We start from the raw sequence: 22,182 nt of genomic DNA on the forward strand, positions 1-22,182 counted from the left end.
TCAACAAGTTTGGTGATGTCACTCACCTCTTTGATTTGATCATCAGCCTAGGAAAGACAAAGATACTGTTTCAACCTGCTCCAGGATCTGCTGTTCTCCCCGCTTCAATCTTTATTGAAGGAACATAGTTAAAAACAGTAGAGGAGTTCAAGTACCTTGGCAGTGTGATAGCCAATGATGTTGACAAAGAAATCAATGCCAGAATCTGCCAGGCCAGCCGGGCACTAGGATGCCTGAAGGCGCAAGTGTTGAATCAGCACAATATCTGACAGTCCACTGAACTGAAAGTGTACAAGGCTGTAGTCCTGACCAGTCTCCTGTATCGCTGTGAAACCTGGACCTTGTACAGAAAACATACAAAACTGCTGGAGAGCTTCCACACATGCAGCCTGAGGTCAGTACTGAACATTCAATGGCAGGACAGAGTTACAAACCTGAAAGTCCTGGACAGAGCAGGAACCACGAGCATCGAAGCCATGATTCTGAAAGCGCAGCTTTGCTGGATAGGGTATGTCATACGACTGGAGGAGTCAAGAATCCCTAAGCAACTCCTCTACGGTGAACTCTCCCAGGGCAAAAGGAATCAAGGTAGGCCTCACAAGAGGTATAAAGACTGCGTGAAGGCCAAAATTGCTCATGCTGGTTTAAAAATCAGATCAGCTAGAGCAGCATGCAAAAGACTGAACTGGGTGTAGTGCTCTCGTACGACACGCATATGACATCTTTGAAGAGCAGCAACGTGTACACCTCATTGATGCTCATGAGAGGAAGAAAGCAACAGTAGCAGCCACACCAAGAGAGACAGGATAATTCTCTTGCCCCCACTGTGAACGCCCATGCCGTTCAAAGCTTGGACTCCTCAGCCACACGTGAGTCCACAACCAATGCGCCTGTGCAAGCTCAAGATGTCATCGTTGGACACGACAGGCTACCTACAATGCTATCTTACTATATAGAACCAATTTTGTTTTATTAATGAAATTTTGAATTTGACAGAGGAAACAATCAAAAGAGATAATGAATATGTCAGTAATGCACAGCTCCACTTTTGGCCTCAAATCTGGTTCCCAGGTTTCTATTATACAAAATTTTGAAATATATAAAAGTTATAATCGGAAAGAACCACCTAAAAGTATGTTCATCTGCTGTCTGAGAAGAAAAAAAAAAAAAAAGTCCTCCACTACTTGTTCGTCTGCCAACATCAACTTCTTAACTGCTGTAAAAATAAACAATACTGATAAAGACAAAGCATTTGTTCCATGAGACAACACTGATTATGAGGCCTTAATATGGTATTCAGGACAAGTCAACTATACATATTCACAACAGGTTTGAGAAGAAAGCCATTCTCTTAAGGCTATGTCTATACATACAGCACTGCAGAGGTGTAGCTGTGCTCATATATAATACAGATACTGAAACATCATAAAACCACCTCCTCCACAGGCATAGCACTGCGAACAGTGTAACTTACCTTGCTAAGGAGCTGGAACATTCACGCCCTTGAACAATGTCAGGGGAGGGATAGCCCAGTGGTTTGACCACTGGCCTGCTAAACCCATGGTTGGGAGCTCAATCCTTGAGGAGGCCATTTAGGGATTGGGGCAAATAGATGTCAGGGATGGAGCTTGGTCCTGAATGACCTCCCATGGTCCCTTCCATTTCTAAGAGATATGTATTTCCAATTATTTAAAACAAACAAACATAGCTTAAGTGCTTAAATGAAGCATTTTAAATAATCTCAAAAGCACTGAGAGAGCTCTGAACAGCTTTAAGACAAATTAAATGTACATGTACAAATTAATGTAAAGTTTAGCTCATATTTTTGACAAACACTAAGGGCGTGTATAAGTAAAGCTAACCACTGCTGTGCAGTTTTTGAATGTCACTATTTGCACAGAATAGGAAGAAAAGTTATGATTATTCAGTGATTATTACTCCAGTAGTTAAATTTAAAAATCAGTGCCATTTTGTAAATTTTAACAGTTTCAAACCCACAACGAACTCTTTTCCGTTGCATTATACGTGGGAAACCAAATACCCATCCAAGAATTCTCATGATATTGCAGGACAAGACTGGACATTCAACAGTTTGACATTAGAACTCCAATACACAATATCTTTGTGCCATATTATTGTATAACAGCAATGTTATTAAAACTTCCGTTTCTGCTTTTTTAATAACTCTTCTATGCTCCTGAGCATTTAAATGGCATCACTAGTCATAAATGCATTTTATCATGTTTTAGCAGACCAGTAGGTTGTACTTATTCCTGTATGATATAGATATGGCCTCTGCAAGTGTCAAGCCTGAAGACTACAAATGCAATGTAGAATAAATTCTACCTTAACTGTCATTCTATCATCTGGAACTCTGAAATAACCAGCATTTTAAACATCAGTAAATTTTAGTTCCATTTTCCATAAGTATAGTGAAAGTAAATACAAATGAATACAGCAAATACAGTAAGCTTGCAATGTACAATACTAATGTTGTTGGTAAATAAAGTACTCTGAATACAGTTTTGTTTATTAGTTTCTAATCTTGTTTTTCTTTAGCATTACGCATTGCTAGGTATGCCTCTCTCTAATTCCAGAATATCTGAATATCTAGCAACCTCTTGGTCCTAATGCTGCCAGGTATGAAAGAGTTTCCTGTACTTTGCTCACTATGGACAAGTGATACCATAAAGAATCTCCAGATGATAAAATGTGAACAGTCCTTTTTCTAAAGAAACCAGGAGTATTAGAAGAGATGATCCTGGTGCACTCTGCCTGATATCAGGGGGCTGACAAAATTTCTGGGCCAACAAACAAGGGTGACAGTGTCTCTGTGCTCCCAGAAGAGGCAGGGCTTTGGGTGCAAAAGGCTGGGTGGGGCTAGTCCCCCCCCCCCCCGCGCACGCATGCACGCACGCGCGCACACACACACACACCACTTAAAGGGCCCAGGCTGCTGCTGAAGTGGCTTGTGGCAGCTGAGAGCCCCAGACACTTTTGAATCACAAGGCCCTGGGGTAACTGCCCACTTCTCTCCCACCCCCCACCCACCCATCAGTGGGCCTGCCTGATAATCAAGGCCTTTAAGGATATTTGGCCTGGCTTATCTCAGAAACACCTCTCTCTCCTTGATCATGACCTATCAAGAAAGCTGTGCTCCATACAGACTGTTAATGATACTTTGGATGAAGCTTGCAAGTGCAGGAGTTCAACTCTTCTTGGCAGATGACTCTCTCACATCTTCCGTGATGTATACAAGTAGAGGGACCAAGGCATTTTACACTTTCAGAACAAAAGACTTATCTATTCATATCTTCTCAACTATTTCTTGGGCTTGGTAGGCATGTCACTTTCTGGCCTTCAGGAATCAGGTAAAGCTGAATTTTCTCTCCAAAACTATCTCTCACACGCTCGCCTTAGAACAAAGTGCCAATCTCCTACAACGACCATTTTAAAAATCAAGAGTGGATGTGTTTTATAAAGGATATGATCTAGGAATTATTTTGAAGAAGAAGATGGTACAGCCTGTTACACGGCAAGTCACACTAGATCACAGTAGTCCCTTCTGGCCTTGGAATCTATTAATCTATGAAGCAAAGCATCAAGATTAGTCTTCAAACTCATTGTTTACACTATCCGTGAATGCCCTTTGTGATAGCTGTGCTATAAACAACCAGGCATATAATATTTGAATGGAAATACTTTCTAAAACACACGTAACACCACTGCATACAAACAGAATAATTGTGCTGGTACAAGCTACTGCCTAGGCTTTCTTCGGAAAGCAACATTACCTATAAAGACAGGTGCCACTATGGCATGCAATCAAAGCACTTTTTAAACCTATGTACCAACAGAGTGGAAACATCTGGAAATTTTGCGTTGGTTCAGACTAAACAGCTTCTCTTTCCCAGGCCCAGTATACTTTGTAGTTTTACCTCAGTCACTTCTTGAACTCCTCACAAACCAACTTGTAATTTAATATGTAAAATGTCATTTTTGAGGTTTTCAATTCCACCTATTACCTCTACATGGCATGTATCAAAACTGAGTGGCTTACCATCGAATTTTTAGGAAAGCTTCAGGCTTACCTTTTACACGTATGGTGTGAGTTTGCACTCAGAAACTTTGGCATTTCTCAGTGTTTATAATGGCAGTTGTTCCCTCATGGAAAAATTGCAGCAGTGCCAACAAGCTTTGTTTTTTTGTCCCTGCAAGCTACGGTGACTCTTAATGTGAAACTGGGAATGGAGTAACTGGAGATAATCTAAGGAAATGTGCAACTATCAGTACTAAATACCAATTAATCTGAGGTCATATTACTGTTGGGATAAGAACAGGCCTCCTGCCTTCTGAATGACTGCTGTGCCTCTGATGTAAACCCCCTTTTCATAATCACCCTCTTAGCACAAGCCAAGAGAGAACTGCACAGTAATTAATCTGTGTTCCTTCAGAAGAGCCTGCTTTGAGTTAGGGCATTACTATTCACTTTGTCAGGGGTTTGGTCATATAACTAATCTTTTTTCCAAAACCCAGCTGCTTTGAAAAGTTTGGTGTATGTAACACCTTATGGAATAGTACCTAATTTAGAAGGTACAGGCAGCTACACATTTTTGTGAAGTACAAAAGAATCAGTTGACCCCAGAAGACCAGCAAGTCTGCAGCAGGGTTCTATAATGGGTCCAGCATCAGTAAAGCTTGTTGGTGATGCTATTAAGGCACCAGAACTCAAAGTCCGCTTACTGGGGGTGTGGGCAGGTTCAGGTTCATGTGCACCAGCCCCTTCTCAATCCGGTCTACCTCCTGCCTTCAGGCAGGCTCTGGAGATGATCCAGAAAGCAATGGGGGAGGGATAAAGAAGAATGTGCAACAGGGGCTAAGCACTGTGGGGGAAGGGGACTGGACAAGTGGGCAGGGCCTTCAGTGGACTGTTTGACAGCTGTTAGAGAGATGGCAGCACTAACATTACTATAGTATAAAGTAATAACAAAAATTTACATTTTAGTTGCTTCAGAGATGGAAGAACCTAGAATACCCTGGGTTCTCAAGTTTCAAAAATTTAAAACAGGAGAAAAACACTAAATATGAACTGTTCATTTTATTTATACAAGGAAAAAAAAAAAGTGAAATTTCCTGCCACCAGAAATGACTGAAGGCGCAGAAGACTTACAGTCTGCAGAAAAGATCATCATCTTAAAAGTTAACTTCTGATAGGCTATTACCATAGGACTTTTTGCACAAACACACAGTAGCATGAGACATTTGTACACATATTCAGAACACCTCTCACCCTTTTATAACTTCGTTCCAATTGTCTGAAAACAAGCACCATTATATGTGCATCTGAAATTTGAGTCATGACTGCTACACTTGACTTTCACTTAATGCTCTCTAAATAAATGGAATATCCTTAACTTGTACTTAGTCGATATTCTGCTAGATTAGCAACACTAACTGAGTCCACCTCTACAGTAATGATCTTATATTTACATTTCCTCGAACAAACCTCAGTGAACACTTGAAACTTTACCAAGAGGCTGAGGTAGAGGATTGTTTTAATAATCCAGCAATGATACAGAGGTTTCTCTGAGGTTAATTATTTGCAACTTTTTACAGAAAAAATGCACAACAGCGTCAGGCAGGATGTGAAGAACATCATGACACAATGTAGTACAGGTTGAACCTCTCTAATCCAGCCACATCCTTTGTTCAGCATGATTTTAGTTATCTGGATGGCCACTTATCATGGGTGTGGCAAAGTTTCCCATGGTCCCATAAAGTTTGTTTACAGCCACCAGCCCTGGCTCTCAGTGTGCTGTTATTTAGCTGTAATTTACCCCTAAATTGCTTCTAAGAGCCCAGTAAGCAGTGGAGGGGTTGGTAATGCTGCTAGGTAATACTGACCTCCTGTGATCTGGCAAATTCTCTGATTTGGCACCAGTCAGGCCCAGAGGATGCTGGACTAGAGAGGTTCAAGCTGTACTTGTCCACCAGCAAGCATTCTACACACCTGTAATCCTCATTCATGACAGAGGCATAAACTGGATAGGCTATTTGCTAGTGTAATTTGTGATGAGGTACCCAAATTACAATCTTCAACCTGATAACACACATTTTTTGCTGTTTAATGAGAATAGCAGCTTAAAATATTTGAATGAAACAGTATCTCTACCCTTGCAGTTTGAGGCCAATGCTCTCTGAGGCTTGCAATTAGCTTCAAACTCTCATCACCTTTGTCGTCATCCTTGATGTGGACACAGTGATGTGATGGACCACATTAGTCATATTTCATCAGTATTGCCATATAATACATCACATAACGTTACCATTTCCGAAAGATTTCTGGATATTTCTATTTCCAGATATGGAGATACAAACATATAATTAGCCAAAGAGCTGTGTTTCACCTTCTCTCCTAGATCCCAAAAGGATAGTTGATTCTTCATCCTTCTTTAGTTTCATCATCTGTTTCTAATGAACACTCATCCAACTTTATCTTCTTTCTTGTACAAGTTCACTGAGAAATGCTTCAGTGAAGCACTGAATCTTGCAGCAATCTTCCGTGTTCTTCTGGGGTGAACTTGAGGGGGGGGCACAAACAGGAAATCTCCTTCCCTCTGGGTACCAGGTCACCATTAGTCCAAGTATACTGGATGACTGTAAGGGCCTTGTGCTCTTTCAAGAGATTTCTTGAAAAAGTATGGATTCATCCCATTATGACACCTGGATAGCTCTAAAAGAACCATGTGATGAGAGTCATTGTAGGTTGTAGAAGTCCTACTTTTCAGATCACCTTAGAAGTTCACGTGCTGCCTTGTCAAATTGTATGTGAGCCAAGTACAGGATATTGCAATGATCCAACCTGAAGTAAATAAAAACATGGACCACACTGCAGCCAGTTCCTTGTCTGACAGGCAACCAGGAGAGAAGGCGGCACTCCTGGTGACCGTAACTGAGTGCTCAAGGCCAGAAACAGAGTCTAGCAGCATCCCAAGGCTGCACACTCTCCCAACTACTAATGACTAAAGACATTCTTTTGATTGGGAGGTTCCAAAATGGTATGAGTGGAAGCCAATCCCTCAGAGTTTTTACCTACCAACAAGCATCACTTTAGTCTTTCTTGGTCTCAGTTTCAACTAGCTCTTCTTAAATCTTCTTACACTGCGGTGGCTAGAAGAAATCAGTGTCATCACCAGATAAAGGGGGGACACAGAGCACACACGTTGTGGTATTCAAGATACTGTAAAGTGACATGGGCTACTACTTGTACATCAACATTAAATAAGAGCAATACACTGATTGCACTCTACGGCATTCCACAACGTTGGGGAGAAGCAGCTACCACTGTGACTATCAGATCTTTTAACTCCCAAATACAAGTAAGGAGAGTGTAAATTTAGATAAGAAGTTTATTTTACACATGCTTACTTTACACTTCATTCCAGATTAAAAATCAGGGTGGAAGAGAGTCCAAAGAATGAACAAACAAGAATTTATGCAAAAGCTGCCTTGCAAGTAGGAAGTGTCTCTGTCAGAATAGATATAGATCAAACCATCTAGCTTTATTCTAGCCTAGCAAGATACTGGGATTTCTAAAGTCAGTGATTCTAAGTCAAATTCAATTAACCTATTCTGGCACACTTACCAGTCATGTAATGTCCTAGTCAAACTAGTCCGTGATTCAGAGCATATATTGCAGCTTGTCACTCCCACAAGTACACACAAACAAATAATTGCACACTTCCTCCCACCTCCCACCAGCCCCACTCTCAGCCTCCCATGTACATTTACCAGTATAACAAAGGATCAGCACTAGCTGATATTTCTAAAAGTATTGTAGTTGGAGAAGTTAAGCTGGCATGATGCCATTTTTGAATCCTTAAGCTCTGTATTATGTTGGCCAGACAGAGAAGAACACTACAAGGTCAGAAAAAACAGCCTCTTGTTGTGAACCAAACAAGAACAAAATATTCTCCCACCTCCTTGTCTTCCTACAAAAATATGATTTCAAAAAGACAGCCAACTCTATAACAATAAGAGTTCTGTGATGGGATCATTTAGAGCTCTAGTGAGATAAACTGAACAGATGTACTACTAATACATTTTGAAACTTTCTTCCAACAAGATAGTTGAACTTCCAAATGCAGCTTGTCATCTTACATCTGTCTTAAAATCAGCCTATATTACTCCAGGCATCAACAAACAGCCAAGGAATAGCCACAATACTTACCAAATAGCTTAACTATGCATGAAACAAGGCAGTTTCCATCCACTGTGGAAACATTTCAGAATAGGAAAAAGTAGATACACTTTCAGTCTCCATTACCACTGTCTTGCCTGCATTTCTTTAATATATAATTACAAAACCAAAACAGTTACCATACAGTGGATATGTTTTCAGAAGACAGTTTACCGTATCACTTGTGACCGTAATGTTGTCCTTGGTAACAATTTTTATACTCACGTGTTGTGCTTCCCAACTGCCACAAATACCAGTAAAGGCAAGTCCTTGACTTACCTACAAGAATTCCTCCCATTTTCAGACAACTCTTTTCACTGATCTTTTTAAAATGGGTTTCTCCCACATTTCTCATATTAAATGTCCTTTATCTAAAAAGGAACAAATCCTCTCTTTAAATATATCTGAGCTGATAATTTATCCCAACAGTTTTTGAAGAGGTTACACTTACAAATATGCATATACAAATATTTGTAACTTTCAACATGCACACATCAACCAAATGGCATCAGACCTGAAGTTATGTCTGCTTCCAGCTTCTACAAGTGAGTGTCATGAATAGCAATGTGATTTACAGACACAGCAGTGGCTCTTGGACCACAGCACAGCATGAAGAAAAACTGAAGTGTGGAGTCCAGGCCCAGACATGGAATGGTGCAAGGTAAGGAGGAGAGAAGCCGCCTGTTTGGGTAGGGTATGGCAGACAGGAGAACACAGAAAAACACAGAACTACAATAGCATTGAGGCACATCTGATTGCTTGCTTTCTCCAACTCACTCACCCTATTGACCTCAAGACAGATGCATAAAATGTGTGAGAATCAGGGGTGAATTTGACCCAGAAGGAAGAAGAAATAAGGAAGGATCGAGGAGGGTGAGGCCAAGATTGAAAAAAAAAAAGAGAGCAATGTCTATAAAAGACAAAGTTAAAAACCAAGACTAAGTGGGAGCAAGAGAAACATAATGGGAATGTAAAGGGGTAAACACACTAACCAGCATGGAAGGGGAGAGCAAAAAACAAAAAGTTTCTTGGGTTTGTTGCAGCCACAAGCAGATATCATTACAAGCTAAGTCTTAAGTGACCACCATTACATTGATTTATGCTTGATTTTAGATTATGAGAAATTTTAAAAAATAAGCCTTCTCGCCACTATATAAATACTATATTTAGTGTTTGCTTAGATAAAGATATTGTTGAAATTAAACATATACCTATTTTAGTGATTAGTGAATGTTTGGAGAGCAAGTGGCAGATGTAGCTCTTCTTATCCAGGTTGATTTCAAAGAGGTTAATAGTACAAATCACACAAATTACCAGCCATTTGTCTTGGCAGTAACACTACTGCCATTGTCTGAAAAGCTTAGGCTACTGTCACAGGCCCACAGCCTGCAAGAAGATGCACTATTTCAGACCTCTCTGCTTGCACCACGTCCTAATGGCTACAAGCACTCTAACTAGGGAGGGGGGTTTTGTTTGTTTATTTATTGTACTATGCACAAAGTAGATCAAGAAGAGTATTCAGTTCCCCACAAGTTATATCCATCTTCCATTTGGCAAACTAATATTTGTTACTGAAGGTCCAGAGAAAAGCAATAAGAACGATTAAAGGTCTAGAGAACATGAGCTACAAGGAAACACTGAAAGAACTGGGCTTGTTTAGTTTAGAAGAGAGAAGAGTGGGAGGGGACGATTGCAGTTTTCAGTTACCTAAAAGTGGTACAAGGAGGACGGAGAAAAATTGTTCTCCTTGGCCTCTGAGGATAGGACAAGAAGCAATGTGCTTAAACTGCAGCAAGGGAGGTTTAGGTTGGCCATTAGGAAAAACTTCTGAACCGTCAGGGTGGTTAAACACGGGAATAAATTGCCTAGGGAGGTTGTAGAATCTCCATCACTGGAGGTATTTAAGAGTAGGTTAGACAAACATCTATTGGGGACGGTCTAGCCAGTGCTTGGACCTGTCATGAAGGCAGGGGACTGAACTCAATGACCTCTCAAGGTCCCTTCCAGTCCAGTGTTCTATGATTCTACTGTATTTCTACATGTGGCATCTTATTTCACTTTTTCATTCAGGCACAAGCATCATTACATTAACACAACCCTGATAAACCGCCGCCCCCTTTTTTTTTTTTTAAAAGGAGAGTGGCAAATACAGCATGCTTAATCTACACGTAAAATGTTACATATAAAGATCCAACAAGGTTTCCCACAAAAACAAACTGGATTTTTTTTTAAATCTCTCTCCTTGACAAGTGAATTAAAACAAAAAGAGTATGGAGGGAGCATTAATCTGCACTGGTTCAGAGTGACTTCAATGGGATGCCATGAGTGCTGAATTCCACCTTAACAGATCCTGTTAAAAGATCAGGACCTAGATTAAATCAAGATGCCACCTTCTTTGAAGTTCCTAATGAGTACTTCCACAGTGAAGTAATAAAAATCATTATTTTCAAAGATACTGAATTTCAAGTTCATCTTCTTTAACATAATACATTAATCCCGAGAGCTACGAAGCAACTAAAAGTTACATTTGAGTAAGCAAAAGTTGTGCACCCCCTACAAATCTTACACATTTAAGTAGTCTTCATGAAAGTAAATACACAAGATATCAAACAAGTGACTATGACAAATATATACAAAAAGTTGAGTAAGGGACCAAACACTTTTCTAGTTACCTTCCAGTTCAAAAGGTGTGATTTCCCACATGTGCCAACAGCATCTTAAACACCTAACTTGGTTAAAGGACTATAGTCACCAGCACTAATTAAAAGTGAAGTCCTTCTCTAAAATGTGACTGAAAGAGTGACATGAGGCTCTATATTTATTGTCTCACTGTGATTTACTCACTTTACAAAATGTTGTTCTAGCACTCAGTCCTCAATACAGGGAGTCAAACTAGATTCTGGTACTCATGAATCACCATCAGTAATTAAAAGTCTGCAAGTCAAATAAAATTAAAAGTCTGCAAGTCAAATAAAATCTGTGTTATTAACAGTATTATCCCATTATCACAACCTTTGGAGGTGCAGAAACATATGAGGCAGAATTCCAGTCCCCCTGGACCTCTTTGCATTTTTAATCAAATGTTTAAAAACAAACAAGGGTAAGAGTTTTAAAAAAAAAAAAAAATCAGTGATTATGGCTGTCAGACATAATCATAGATTCACAGAATCACAAAGCTGGAAGGAACCTCAAGAGGTCATCGAATCCAGGCCCCTGACTCAAGCAGGATCAACCCCAACACCACATCATCCCAGACATGATTATGTCAAGCTGGGACTTAAAAACCTCTGCAGATGGAGATTACACCACCTGTCTTGGTAACGCATTCCAGTGCTTCACCACCCTCCTGGTGAAGTAGTTTTTCCTAATATCCAACCTACTCCTCTCCTTCTGTAACTTCAAGATCTTGAAGAAGCTGGCTTTTCACAAAGTGCTGAGCTCCTGCCAGCTACATGCCAATAGCTCAATGAGAGCATCCCCAGAAAATAATCACAGCCACTTTTGAAACATCTTGTAAAATTTTAGGACAACTAAAGATGATATAAAACACCATGCCGTAAATCATATAAAAAATGAGGTGAAAACATGAATGGCAAAAATACAGTACACCATGTGATATACACATGAGCAACAAACCATTTTACAGAAACTAAGCCACTCTGTTCTAGACAGGGAAAGATGGAAAGAAATAGTGAGAGGCATCAGACACCAATGAGCACTGAGCCCATGGTTATTGATGATGATGATGATGATGAAGAAGCACACACCATTTGACAGCCTCTGAACAGCCATTATGTTTGAAACTATTTTGTAGTACATCCATTAGGTAGGTCGAGAAACAAAGCCCAAACTCCTCATTCAGGTAACTCTTTGTATCATTTGTAAACATTTCTGAGGCTGCCATTTTCTTGCACACCTTTGTGCCCAAAGCCCTGTGTGAAACTGACATAATAATGAGACGTAAATAGTGGGTGGAGCAAAACTGGGTGAGCACAGAAGAGAGAAAGTGAAGAAGTAGGAGTCAAAGGAGATGGTAGTCAACATAAAACAATATTGACATTTCTTCTGACCCATTTAAGATCTATAAATTACATGTCTTGCTTATACAAATTGAGTGCCATCAAGTCGACAATCTAGAGCAGTGGTTCTTTACCTTTACTGCAGCCTGCACCCCTTTGGTTCTCAAATATGTTCTCGCACCTCCCATAAATATCAAAAATAGAGATGGGGGGCCTATACACTTTTAAATACATATTAAATATATGTAAAATGGTTTTATGTTATTACTCACCACAAATAATAGTACAATAGGCATACAAAAACACTCAGGTACTACCCAGAGATGTTGCAAAGTTTTGCTGTGGAAGTAAACTGTAACCTACAGGCTAACAGTTAGCAGCTAACTGAATTCATACATAGGTTTGATTAAATGATGTGGTTGTACTTATGTGCCTGTGCTTAATTTGTGTTTTCAATGATTTACCTTCTAAAAAAAATCTGGCATATCTCACATCCCCCCAAAAAGGGCACCATGTACTCCCAGAGGTTGCGTGCACCTCAGGTTAAGAGCCACCGCTAGAGAGAGTAAAGGGGCACAACTAATCACACAGGAAGAGGCAATATGGTCTTGTGTAAAAGGGACAAAAATGGAGATGCGGGAGACCTGGGTGCAATTTCTGGTTCTGCCACTGACCTGCTATGAGATTTTAGACCAGCACTTCACCTCTCCATGTGTCTGTTTCCCCTTCCACTTGTGGTCTGTTCTGTGTATTTAATCTGTAAACTTTCCAGAGCAGGGAAAGCCCTAACATTCACTTGAGACCTCTGGTTGCTAGTTTAATAGAAACAATAGCAGCAACATTCTTTGAAGATGTTCCTTGCTGTGTGTCAGTAGCTCTTTAAAAAGCTTAACTGATTCTCAGCATTTTATTTGTGTAACGAGCTTTGGATCCAAACCTATTCCTTAAACACATTCTCCATGCCCCCCCGGCCCCCAACCATCACTTTATAGTGACGTAGAACTAGAGCGCAAGCAGCAGAAAGAGTATTTGCATTTTTATTCTGTGGGCTCAGTCTTCAAAAGGTTCTGGGCATCCTGGCAATGATCCAAGAAAGCACTTATTCTCCAGGACACTGCGTGCTCTGGCAGGATCAAGCCCTGCATGGGTGCCTTAAAGCCATCTGCTGTAGATATCAGCAGCACATTTTGCATGTATTCCTCTGCTCGTTTTCTAACTTTTTATGGTGCTACTATTCTGAGCTACTCTTCTGTACCTTATAAATGGGATTTTACTACTACTTTTGTAGGTTTGCATTCGCTTTTCTTTTTGATTTTGCTCATTGGGACATGGCAAATTGAAAAGGAGGAGGGAAAATGCAGGGGAATAGGTGGCATAATTATTCTTTTTCTTACTTTTCAGCTCCAGAAGAGACTGTGATATAATTAATTTAAGCAGCCTATGCATAACTTGCAGTGCTTACCCCTCCAACACCCCAAGAAGTTTTAAGATTCCAGAGAAAGGCAAAAGTGATTCACCAAAAATCTAAGTCTCCTGATGTTAAGTAAGAGCTTCACTACTCCAAGTGATGAACCATGTGTGTTACAGTAAAGGGAGAAGGAACGCCCCAGAACCTCACCTAAAGGAACTGAAGGAATTATTCTGGGCTGAGAGACAGACTGAACAGGGGAAGTTGTTGATGTGTGGAAGAGGATCATGAGGTGGGAGCGCTGATGGCACACACAATTATTGAGGCAAGGAACAGGGCAGAACAAAACCAGATTGGGAAACCCTGCCATTTGGAAAGAATTCACATGTAAAGAAAGTAAATATATATAATAGTGTTATTGAACAACATGAAACAGGAAGGTGAATAATAAATCATATTAAGAAAATGAAACAGATTACCTGCTGACATGAGCAGATGCAACTTCACTGAAGACAATCAGCTTAAACATACGGTAATGCATTCTAATAGGTTTACATTAAATACCACTGACAAAGGCGAAATGTTGACTGGCACATAGAGTCCATATAGGGCTGTACGGACTCCCCATCTAGAGGAGAAATTCTGATGAGCTGGTCTCTGAGCCTTGCTGCTGTAGGTTTTAAAACACAGCGTACATATCCACAAATGGAACATATGAAAGTGTGTATGAACAAAGTGATGTCAGCATGCTGCTGTGTGAACGAAATTGAACAGACCCAACAGATCACCATGTCAGGGTCCTGTTTCAAAACAGCTTTTTATTTATTTTTTTAAGAACTTAATAATGAAGCGAAAGAAATATGATATTTTTGCATCTCTTTTAAACTTTTTTAAAAATTTCCTATAAGCTTCCTTTGGAAGACTTGCAACTTTCAATAACTTACAAATGAGAGAGAAAAAGAGTAATATTTAGAGTTACCCTATTGAATTAATACTAGTTACATCCAAAGTTCTTTGTAGAAACATTAGAAACATCTGACTAGAGAAAAGAAAGTTTAACTGCTGAAGCACTTTCTCTAAAGTGCATTAAAATGATATCCACATGTAAAATGCCTGAGTAAATTCTTACACCAAATTAGAACCATCTTAGGAAACTAACAATCCAAGCTACTACCATAGCTTCAGACTATATAGTTCAACATGGTTCTATCCTTTTAATAGAGACTGGTGAACACCAAACTGGGAAACCCAGAGGCAATCAATCATATACGGAGCAGATTTCCTAAATTATTCAATCTCAACCTTAATGACAGAGACAGTCTGCACACTTGGTAAAACCATCACAGCAATGTATGATGATGAGAAATGTGAAAAAGGCACCCTCTCATCCACCTCCTTCTCATGTACAACCAGGAAAGACTATAGTAAGAAATGGTCAAATTATGGTTATTTTATGGTCAAATTGGGTCCAGTGGTTTTGGAGCAGAGAAGGTAATAAAAGGTTTAGCATTAATGACCTTTTCTTAGATGAGATATAAATAAAATATAAGTTTAGTAAGTTTTAGCATCTATTAAAATAATGACAAAGCTTTAGCACAGAATGGACCACGGGAACCTGCAACAGAACGCTAATTGTCTTAATGACCAATATGAAGGTGATTTTACAACTACTGTGTCACACAAAAGGTTTTAAATCCTGCCTGGACAAAATGTACAGTTGAATAGAAAAAAAGCTGGCTGCTTGTCTTTCAAGATCTACCTCCAGCTGCTTAGAAGAAAGAAGTATAGTTTAAACAGTATTCCAGCCAACCACAGAAATAACAGAATCAAATATGTTAGTCTACACTTTTCCACTTCAGATCAACTCTAAAGCTTCATTATACATACACTAAATTTAAATATTCTCTATATACATTTGTATACAGAGTTCTCCAGCACAATCATCTCCTGCTTAGGACTGCACGTTGAAAGTACTGTTTACTAAAGACTGTTGTTCTCCCCCGACCTTTGAATAATATATTTCTCTTCTTGGGAAGCAAGACCATGACAACATTCTTGATTTCCGTACCCTACAGATTAAACCTATCCTGCCCTAAAACCCTCTCTCATCTCAACACCGCAAACCAAGACTGTTTCTCAGAGAGAGAAAGACGACGACTTGGCACAATTTGACATTTTTAAATAATTTCATATAATATTGGTTTATTTCAAGTATTATTTGTATTGATGTAAATGTTCATAGTTTGGGAAATTATGGGGGGGTACAAAAAGTATTTAATAACAGACTGATCATAAACAAACCTTATAAATCACTAAAACACTACTCGTCAACATTATTTATCAATATATACAAAACAAATATCCTCAAGTTCAAACTCTCAAAAGTTTTCAGGCAGCATTTTTCTTAGTATGACTAACTATAAATTTCAGTTATTGACGTTTTTTCATCAGTGTGTATATCTGGTGAAATCAAAAGTCCATAAAGTGTACTGACAAACATCTAATCTTTCCAAAACTTCAAATAAACACAACTTTTAGTGCAAGGGAGATGGAAGGTGGTAAAAATAACAATCATACTATACTCAGGAAGATGATATTGTCCATTTTTGGTTTAATATACATTTACACCAGACTTTGAGATCATTTTTGTTCAAGTTCAGTATTTTTTTCTTTTGTTTCATTTATCAAGTGACAAAATTGAAAGGTTTGAGCCCAATGTGTTAATCTTTTCCCATAAAAGGCACAGTACATTTACCGTCCATTTTAGACAGTCCAAAGCCTACAGTGAAAATGCAAATTTTGATAAACACAATGGTTCTGATTTTCAAAAGTGCCACGTACTCCAGAAGCCCAGCAAAGTCAGTGGGAGTTGTGGATTGAGGAGGACATAATTCTAGTCTTTTCTGAGGGATTTGCCTAAGTAAGGACTATTTTAATGGGCCTAGTTAGAAACATCATCAGGATTTTTTGACTATTGAAAGTATTTTTGTAGCTTAATCATTGAGTACGCTGTATTAGTTTTAAAATTTGAGTGATGAAGTTCAAACCAAACCTGAGTAAACAAAGACATTATCTGAGATGTAGTCAAATTAGCCATAGCCCACTTAATGCTATTGCTACAGTTATGCAACAGCATGAACAAAATGTTTTAATTCACAAAACAGTGTGATACCAGCTGACAAGGATAAGGGCTCCACAACTCCTCCATGAAGTATTTCTTGTGGGGAAACAAAAAAAAAAAAAAAAAAAAAAAACAAACCCTGTCTTTAAATCCCATTTCCCTTCCTGTATCTATCAAATTAGCTAAATGGTACACAATTATATAACTGGAATATAAATCTTCAAAAATTAAAAATACTGAAAATATAGCATATTTACCTGTACATGTCAGAAGGATGGTCAGGAAGTTTTTCATTTTTGCCAGTGCAATGACTTTTCCTAAATGTCTGCTTTATGGGTCCCTCTCTCTACTTTTTAATTAATATCTGTCATAGTACTGCAGTTCAGATATTTATTTTAAATTTGTATTGACAAAATTAGGTCAATGTTTTAGAGAATAAATCCCAAACATGGATTAAATGACATCTTTGTGAAAAGAACTATGACCTATACCAAACCTCAAATAAGTATGGTAAGCATACTGATAATCAAGACTTTTGGTATTGGAAGTAGTTTCCTTTTAGAGCTTCCCCCCCCACCCCCCAGTTTAGCTTACAATATTTTCAGGCTTATTGAAGAAACTATTAAATTTTATTCATGTGTGTGAATTTCTATCTAATAAACTGAGCTCACCACAAATGTAAACTTCTCTATTTTCTAATTTAAAAGAGAGACGTTTTACCCTCTCTTTCAATTTTTAGCTAGCTCTGCAGCAAACTGCCAGACACTATTCAAAGACATGCAAACATCAATCCATTATGCTGAAGCACAAAATCTGTCAGTACAAGAGGCCCTTTAAAAATTCAAGCTATTTAAAACAGACCAAAAAATAAAGTTTCCCAATTCAAAATAGACAAATATGAAGGAAAATATCTAACTGCATGTTAGAACAATACATAATACAAGCCATTATGGGGGTTGCCTGTTGTAACTTTAGAAGTTTGCAAAGTAAAAAGCATGAGTCTTGGAGGATCTTCAAGGATAGCACAGTAATTAAAAACCATCACTAAAAACTCCATAATGTGTCAGGAGGCTGACCTTCATTAGCCAAGTGCAAACAAATAAAAAACACCTAGAAAGTGAAAAATTAGTTGCTGTCATTTTATTTAACAATATACAGCCATAGGAATATCAGTTGTTTTTCTTTTTAGCTTTTGCTGAGTAACTGTGCTCCTTTTTTAATTAAAGCCAGAGAGCCTGACAGCATCAGTATGTGCATATTAACAGATTGACATGAAATGACAGTTTGGTTCCAGCAATGACAACCTCCTTAAATGACAGGCTGATACAATTTATTTAAAAACCAAGAACACGGCCATACTTGTCCTTCAGTAACTTCAAACTTCATAATCTTCCTTGTTGTTCAATTTATTTTGTTAGATTGTTGACTCAAATAGAGATTTAAACCTTGGGTAATACAAAAATCTATTACTGTATAAAGAATACGAATACAAAATGTGCGTGGACTAGTGAGAGACACACCTGTATAACGACTTTGTATCATGCGACCCAATCTTGTTTACGTAACTGAGAAAATATATAGGTACATCAGAATCTGGAAGCCAGTTTTGAACCCAGAAGATTTTAAATTGTTTTAACACAATGCCGCAAAAACCTAAAAGATTGTTCCTTGTGTTTAAATACAGTTAGTGTTTATAGTACCACCAGTACACATGGAACTTTGTAAATGCAAAGATCCACATCTGTATCCACCTTCAGAGGCCATCCTTCTTCTGTCTACACAAACAATTTGTGGATGAATTAATGTTTGAGAGTCTTGTAAACGGAAAAGGAAATGCATAACTAAAACTTTAGGCACTGAAATACACAAAAACACGAACTGAATCCCATTGGGAATCCAATAAAGACTTGCACACAATTAGTTTAGTACTTATGGCAGGAGATATTGAAAAAGTATGAGCACATTGAATTTCGAAGTTGAGGCCCAATATAAAACTGCTTCCTTTGCTATCACTCCTCATTGTAGAGGTATGTCTAACTATAGGTTCTGTGCAGATGCTGATTACATTTCCAACCTGCAGCAAAGGAACATATACTCCCTCTAGATGCACATTACTTACATTAACAGTCGTACAAATACCGTAAATCTAGATACTTTTCATTGATGCCCATATACTTCAGACAGTCTGTCAGATAATCACATTACGAGATTTTGCTGACTGCAGTGTTTCAAATAGTTAGGCATGACAGAAGAAACTTACACCAGATGTAAGAAACTTTTAGGTTAAAAAAAATTAAATATAACCCTCTCCAGCTGGAGTTCATTAGCAAAGCTCTCTCATTTCTCTGTTAACTATACCAGCTACACTCAGAACACATAGTACCTAAAATGCTTGCATTTCTATCTGCACACTAAAATACTGTGTGGAAAAACAAAAAGATTGGGTGCACTTAATATTGGCTCCAGCATGTACCCAACTCAATTTTTCTTCATGGATTCCCAGAACACCGGTAATTTCCAAAGTAGCAGACCCACTGACTGTTTAAGGAAGCGGGCATTAACTCAAACTGATCAAAAGGAATAGCAAGACAGGACAGATGACTTATAGCCCAGTATGAATACTTAATTCTGCTTGGTAGGGAAATTATTCTGAAAAGAAAAAACATCAGGGTCCTTGGCTAGCATTGCCTTGGTTCATCAGGGAATTCAACAGGCTGAAGTGATTTACCAACCCGCCCCCCCATGCCCACAATAACTGCCAAATGGAAAGCGGTAGATAGATATTAGACTGGACTGGATACGAGAATCCAGACACACACAAGGGGGCGGTGGGTTACTCCTCAGTGACAGCGGAGAGGCTATGGGCTCAAAGCGGGCTGTTAAACTTAAAGGGAACTCCTGCACGGGGGTTTGCACTGTGCCCATACCGCCCCCTCCCCTCGCTATGGAACTCCAGGCTCTGCCCTGCTAGGACCTCATGGGCATCCCGTTAAGCGGGGCTCAGGCTGCACCCCGCCTAGCCGCAGCGCAGGGCGCACACCTGCTGCTGCCTTCCCCGGGGCAGGGGCTGGCCGGGGTCCCTCGCACACTCCCCCGGGCCGCTGGAACAATCTGTACAGCGGCGGGGGCCGAGAGCTGGTGAGCCGAACTGGAGACCCCGCCAAGCGTGGGGGTGCTGCAGCAGCCCCACCATGGGCTCATCCCTGCCCCGGCTGACCTCCGCCTTAGCCTGTGAACGTCCTCCCCGCCACCAGCCCCAGCCCCTGCCCCTGCCCCTGCCCCGGCTGACCTCCGCCTTAGCCTGTGCACGTCCTCCCCCCCACCAGCCCCAGCCCCAGCCCCAGCCCCAGCCCCGCGGAGCATCCCAGGCAAAGTCAGCTGCCAAGTTCAAGGCTGCCTGCGTTGGGAGGGCAGCGGAGCGGAGAGGCGCCGCTCGCTTACCCATGGCTCGCTCTCCTCCCTCGCTGCCCCGGGGCGGCTGGCGGGCTGCTGGGCGGCGGCGTCCTGGGGCCCTCTGCCCGGCGGCTGCGAGCGGGCTGTGAGCTCCGGTCGCACGTGGGACAGCGGCTGCAGCTGCTCCCACACTGGCCGGCTCCGCTCGCCCGCGGCTGTGGCGGGGAGGCGGGGCGGGACAGGGCGAGGCGGGGCGGGGCCGGCTGCCGCCTCCCGCCCAGCTCGCACAGGCCCTGAGGGGGGGGCGGCAGCGCCCCCTGAGCGCGGGCAGCGCGCGGTGCTGGCTGCTGGGCGGGAGGGGCTTCTCGCGGGGGAGTTGCGTGCAATGCAGATAATGGCCCCTTCCGCGGGGCGAGCGCCCCCACTCCCCCCATCGAGTGCAAATCACAGCCGGCGACCGGGGGCTGGCAGACCGCTCCTTCCCCCGGCCTCCCGCCCCCCGTAATCTGCCTCGCCGCCCGGGCTCGCTACCTCCCCCAGCCTGGCTGGGAGCTCCTGGGCGCTAAAGCTCGTGTAATCTCCCTGCCCCGCAGCGTTCCCGCTCCTCTCTTTGTCCTGCGCTCTGCCTAGTGCCAGGCATGACACTGACGGGCTGTCTCCCTCCCGCTGCGCTGCGCAGAGCTTAGAGGCTGCCAAACAGCCCTAGCGTAAAGTCCCCAGCCTGTTCCCATTGCAAATGTCCCATTCGTGCTAACAAGAGGGGAGCTCCAGCCTTTTATGAATGAGATTTCCAGGACGGGTGAGTGAGAGAATTAATAGTTTTAGTGAAGAATACTCAGCACAAGCCAACACAGTCAGAGCAAAGGCCTTTTATGAAGACAAAAAATTGCTTTAAAATAGTCTGGTTTAAAACACTCTTCCTATAAGATAATATTTACATAAAAGTTTCCACTATATTCTGAGAAGGGTAGCCATTGGGCTAGAACTGATGCACTGGGGGTTCCATTCCTGGCTCTGCCACTGACTTCCTACCAGATTTTGGGCCCTGATCTTTTAATTGATCTGAATTGTCTCAGTCTAGGAGTCCCCAGATTTGAGACTCCATAAACCTAATCTGTGGAGCTGTTGCATGTTCACAGTTTCCACTGTTTTCATTTGGAGTTGTGGATAGCCTGAGAACCAGGCCTACTATGTCTCAAATTGAGTACTGGAAAATTAAGGCCCTAAAATTATTATTACTACTTCACCTTTGTACTCCGCATGGAGCGTAGGTGAACTTTAAAAAATATATTGGCCTTGATTTCTCATGCCAAGATTTTAAAAAATGTTTACCTAAAGTTAAGCACCTGAATCAGGGGTCTGCTTCCAAATAAAATGAAGCTGATGGGTGACTGGCATTTTCGAAATGTCGCCCTGTCCTTGTTTTAGTTGCTCATCTGTCAGGTGGTAAAAATAATCCTTATTTTCCTCACCATAATTCTGAGAAGCTAACTTTATTAATATTGTGGTCAGATACTATAGTGCTGTGGGGGGCATTTAAAAATGATATAATTGGAGATACAAACTAGAAGGGACCTCAGGAGGTCATCTAGTCTAGTCCCCTGTAGGCCCTCTTGGCAGGGCCAAGCACCATCCTTGACATGCATTTGCCAAAATCCCTAAATAGCCTGCTCAAGGATTGCACTCACAACCCTGGGTTTAAGCAGGCCAATGCTCAAACCACTGAGCTATCCCTCCCCACTAAACAAATGCACAGACAGAAATTCAACCCACCAGCTCACAACCCAGCCCACCCCCCCACCCCCCATGCCACACTCACCTGAGCTCCTCTAGGATGCTTTCCCTGGCAAACACCCTGTTAGCTGCTTAATCTGTTTGTCCCAGATTCCTAAATGGTCCCCTTAAGGATTGGGCTCACAACCCTCAGTTTAGCAAGCTAATGCTCAGACCACTGAGCTATCCCAGCCTTCTTAATTTTTATATATATAAAATGTAAGTATCT

The 22,182-nt window shown here is 40.9% G+C and overlaps 1 protein-coding gene across 1 annotated transcript in view; it reads right to left on the reverse strand.

Moving 5' to 3' along the window:
• The window catches only part of GPM6B (glycoprotein M6B), a 171,666-nt gene extending 151,232 nt beyond the window's left edge, over positions 1–20,434 (reverse strand). The window contains exon 1 of the mRNA XM_074993157.1: positions 20,229–20,434. Coding sequence (XP_074849258.1) covers positions 20,229–20,232 — 4 coding nt within the window. The 5' untranslated portion in view covers positions 20,233–20,434. The remainder of the gene's footprint in view (positions 1–20,228) is intronic.
• Positions 20,435–22,182: the final 1,748 nt, after the last annotated feature.

The sequence above is a fragment of the Carettochelys insculpta genome, chromosome 1, assembly GCF_033958435.1.
Source record: "Carettochelys insculpta isolate YL-2023 chromosome 1, ASM3395843v1, whole genome shotgun sequence".
Taxonomy (NCBI): domain Eukaryota; kingdom Metazoa; phylum Chordata; order Testudines; family Carettochelyidae; genus Carettochelys; species Carettochelys insculpta.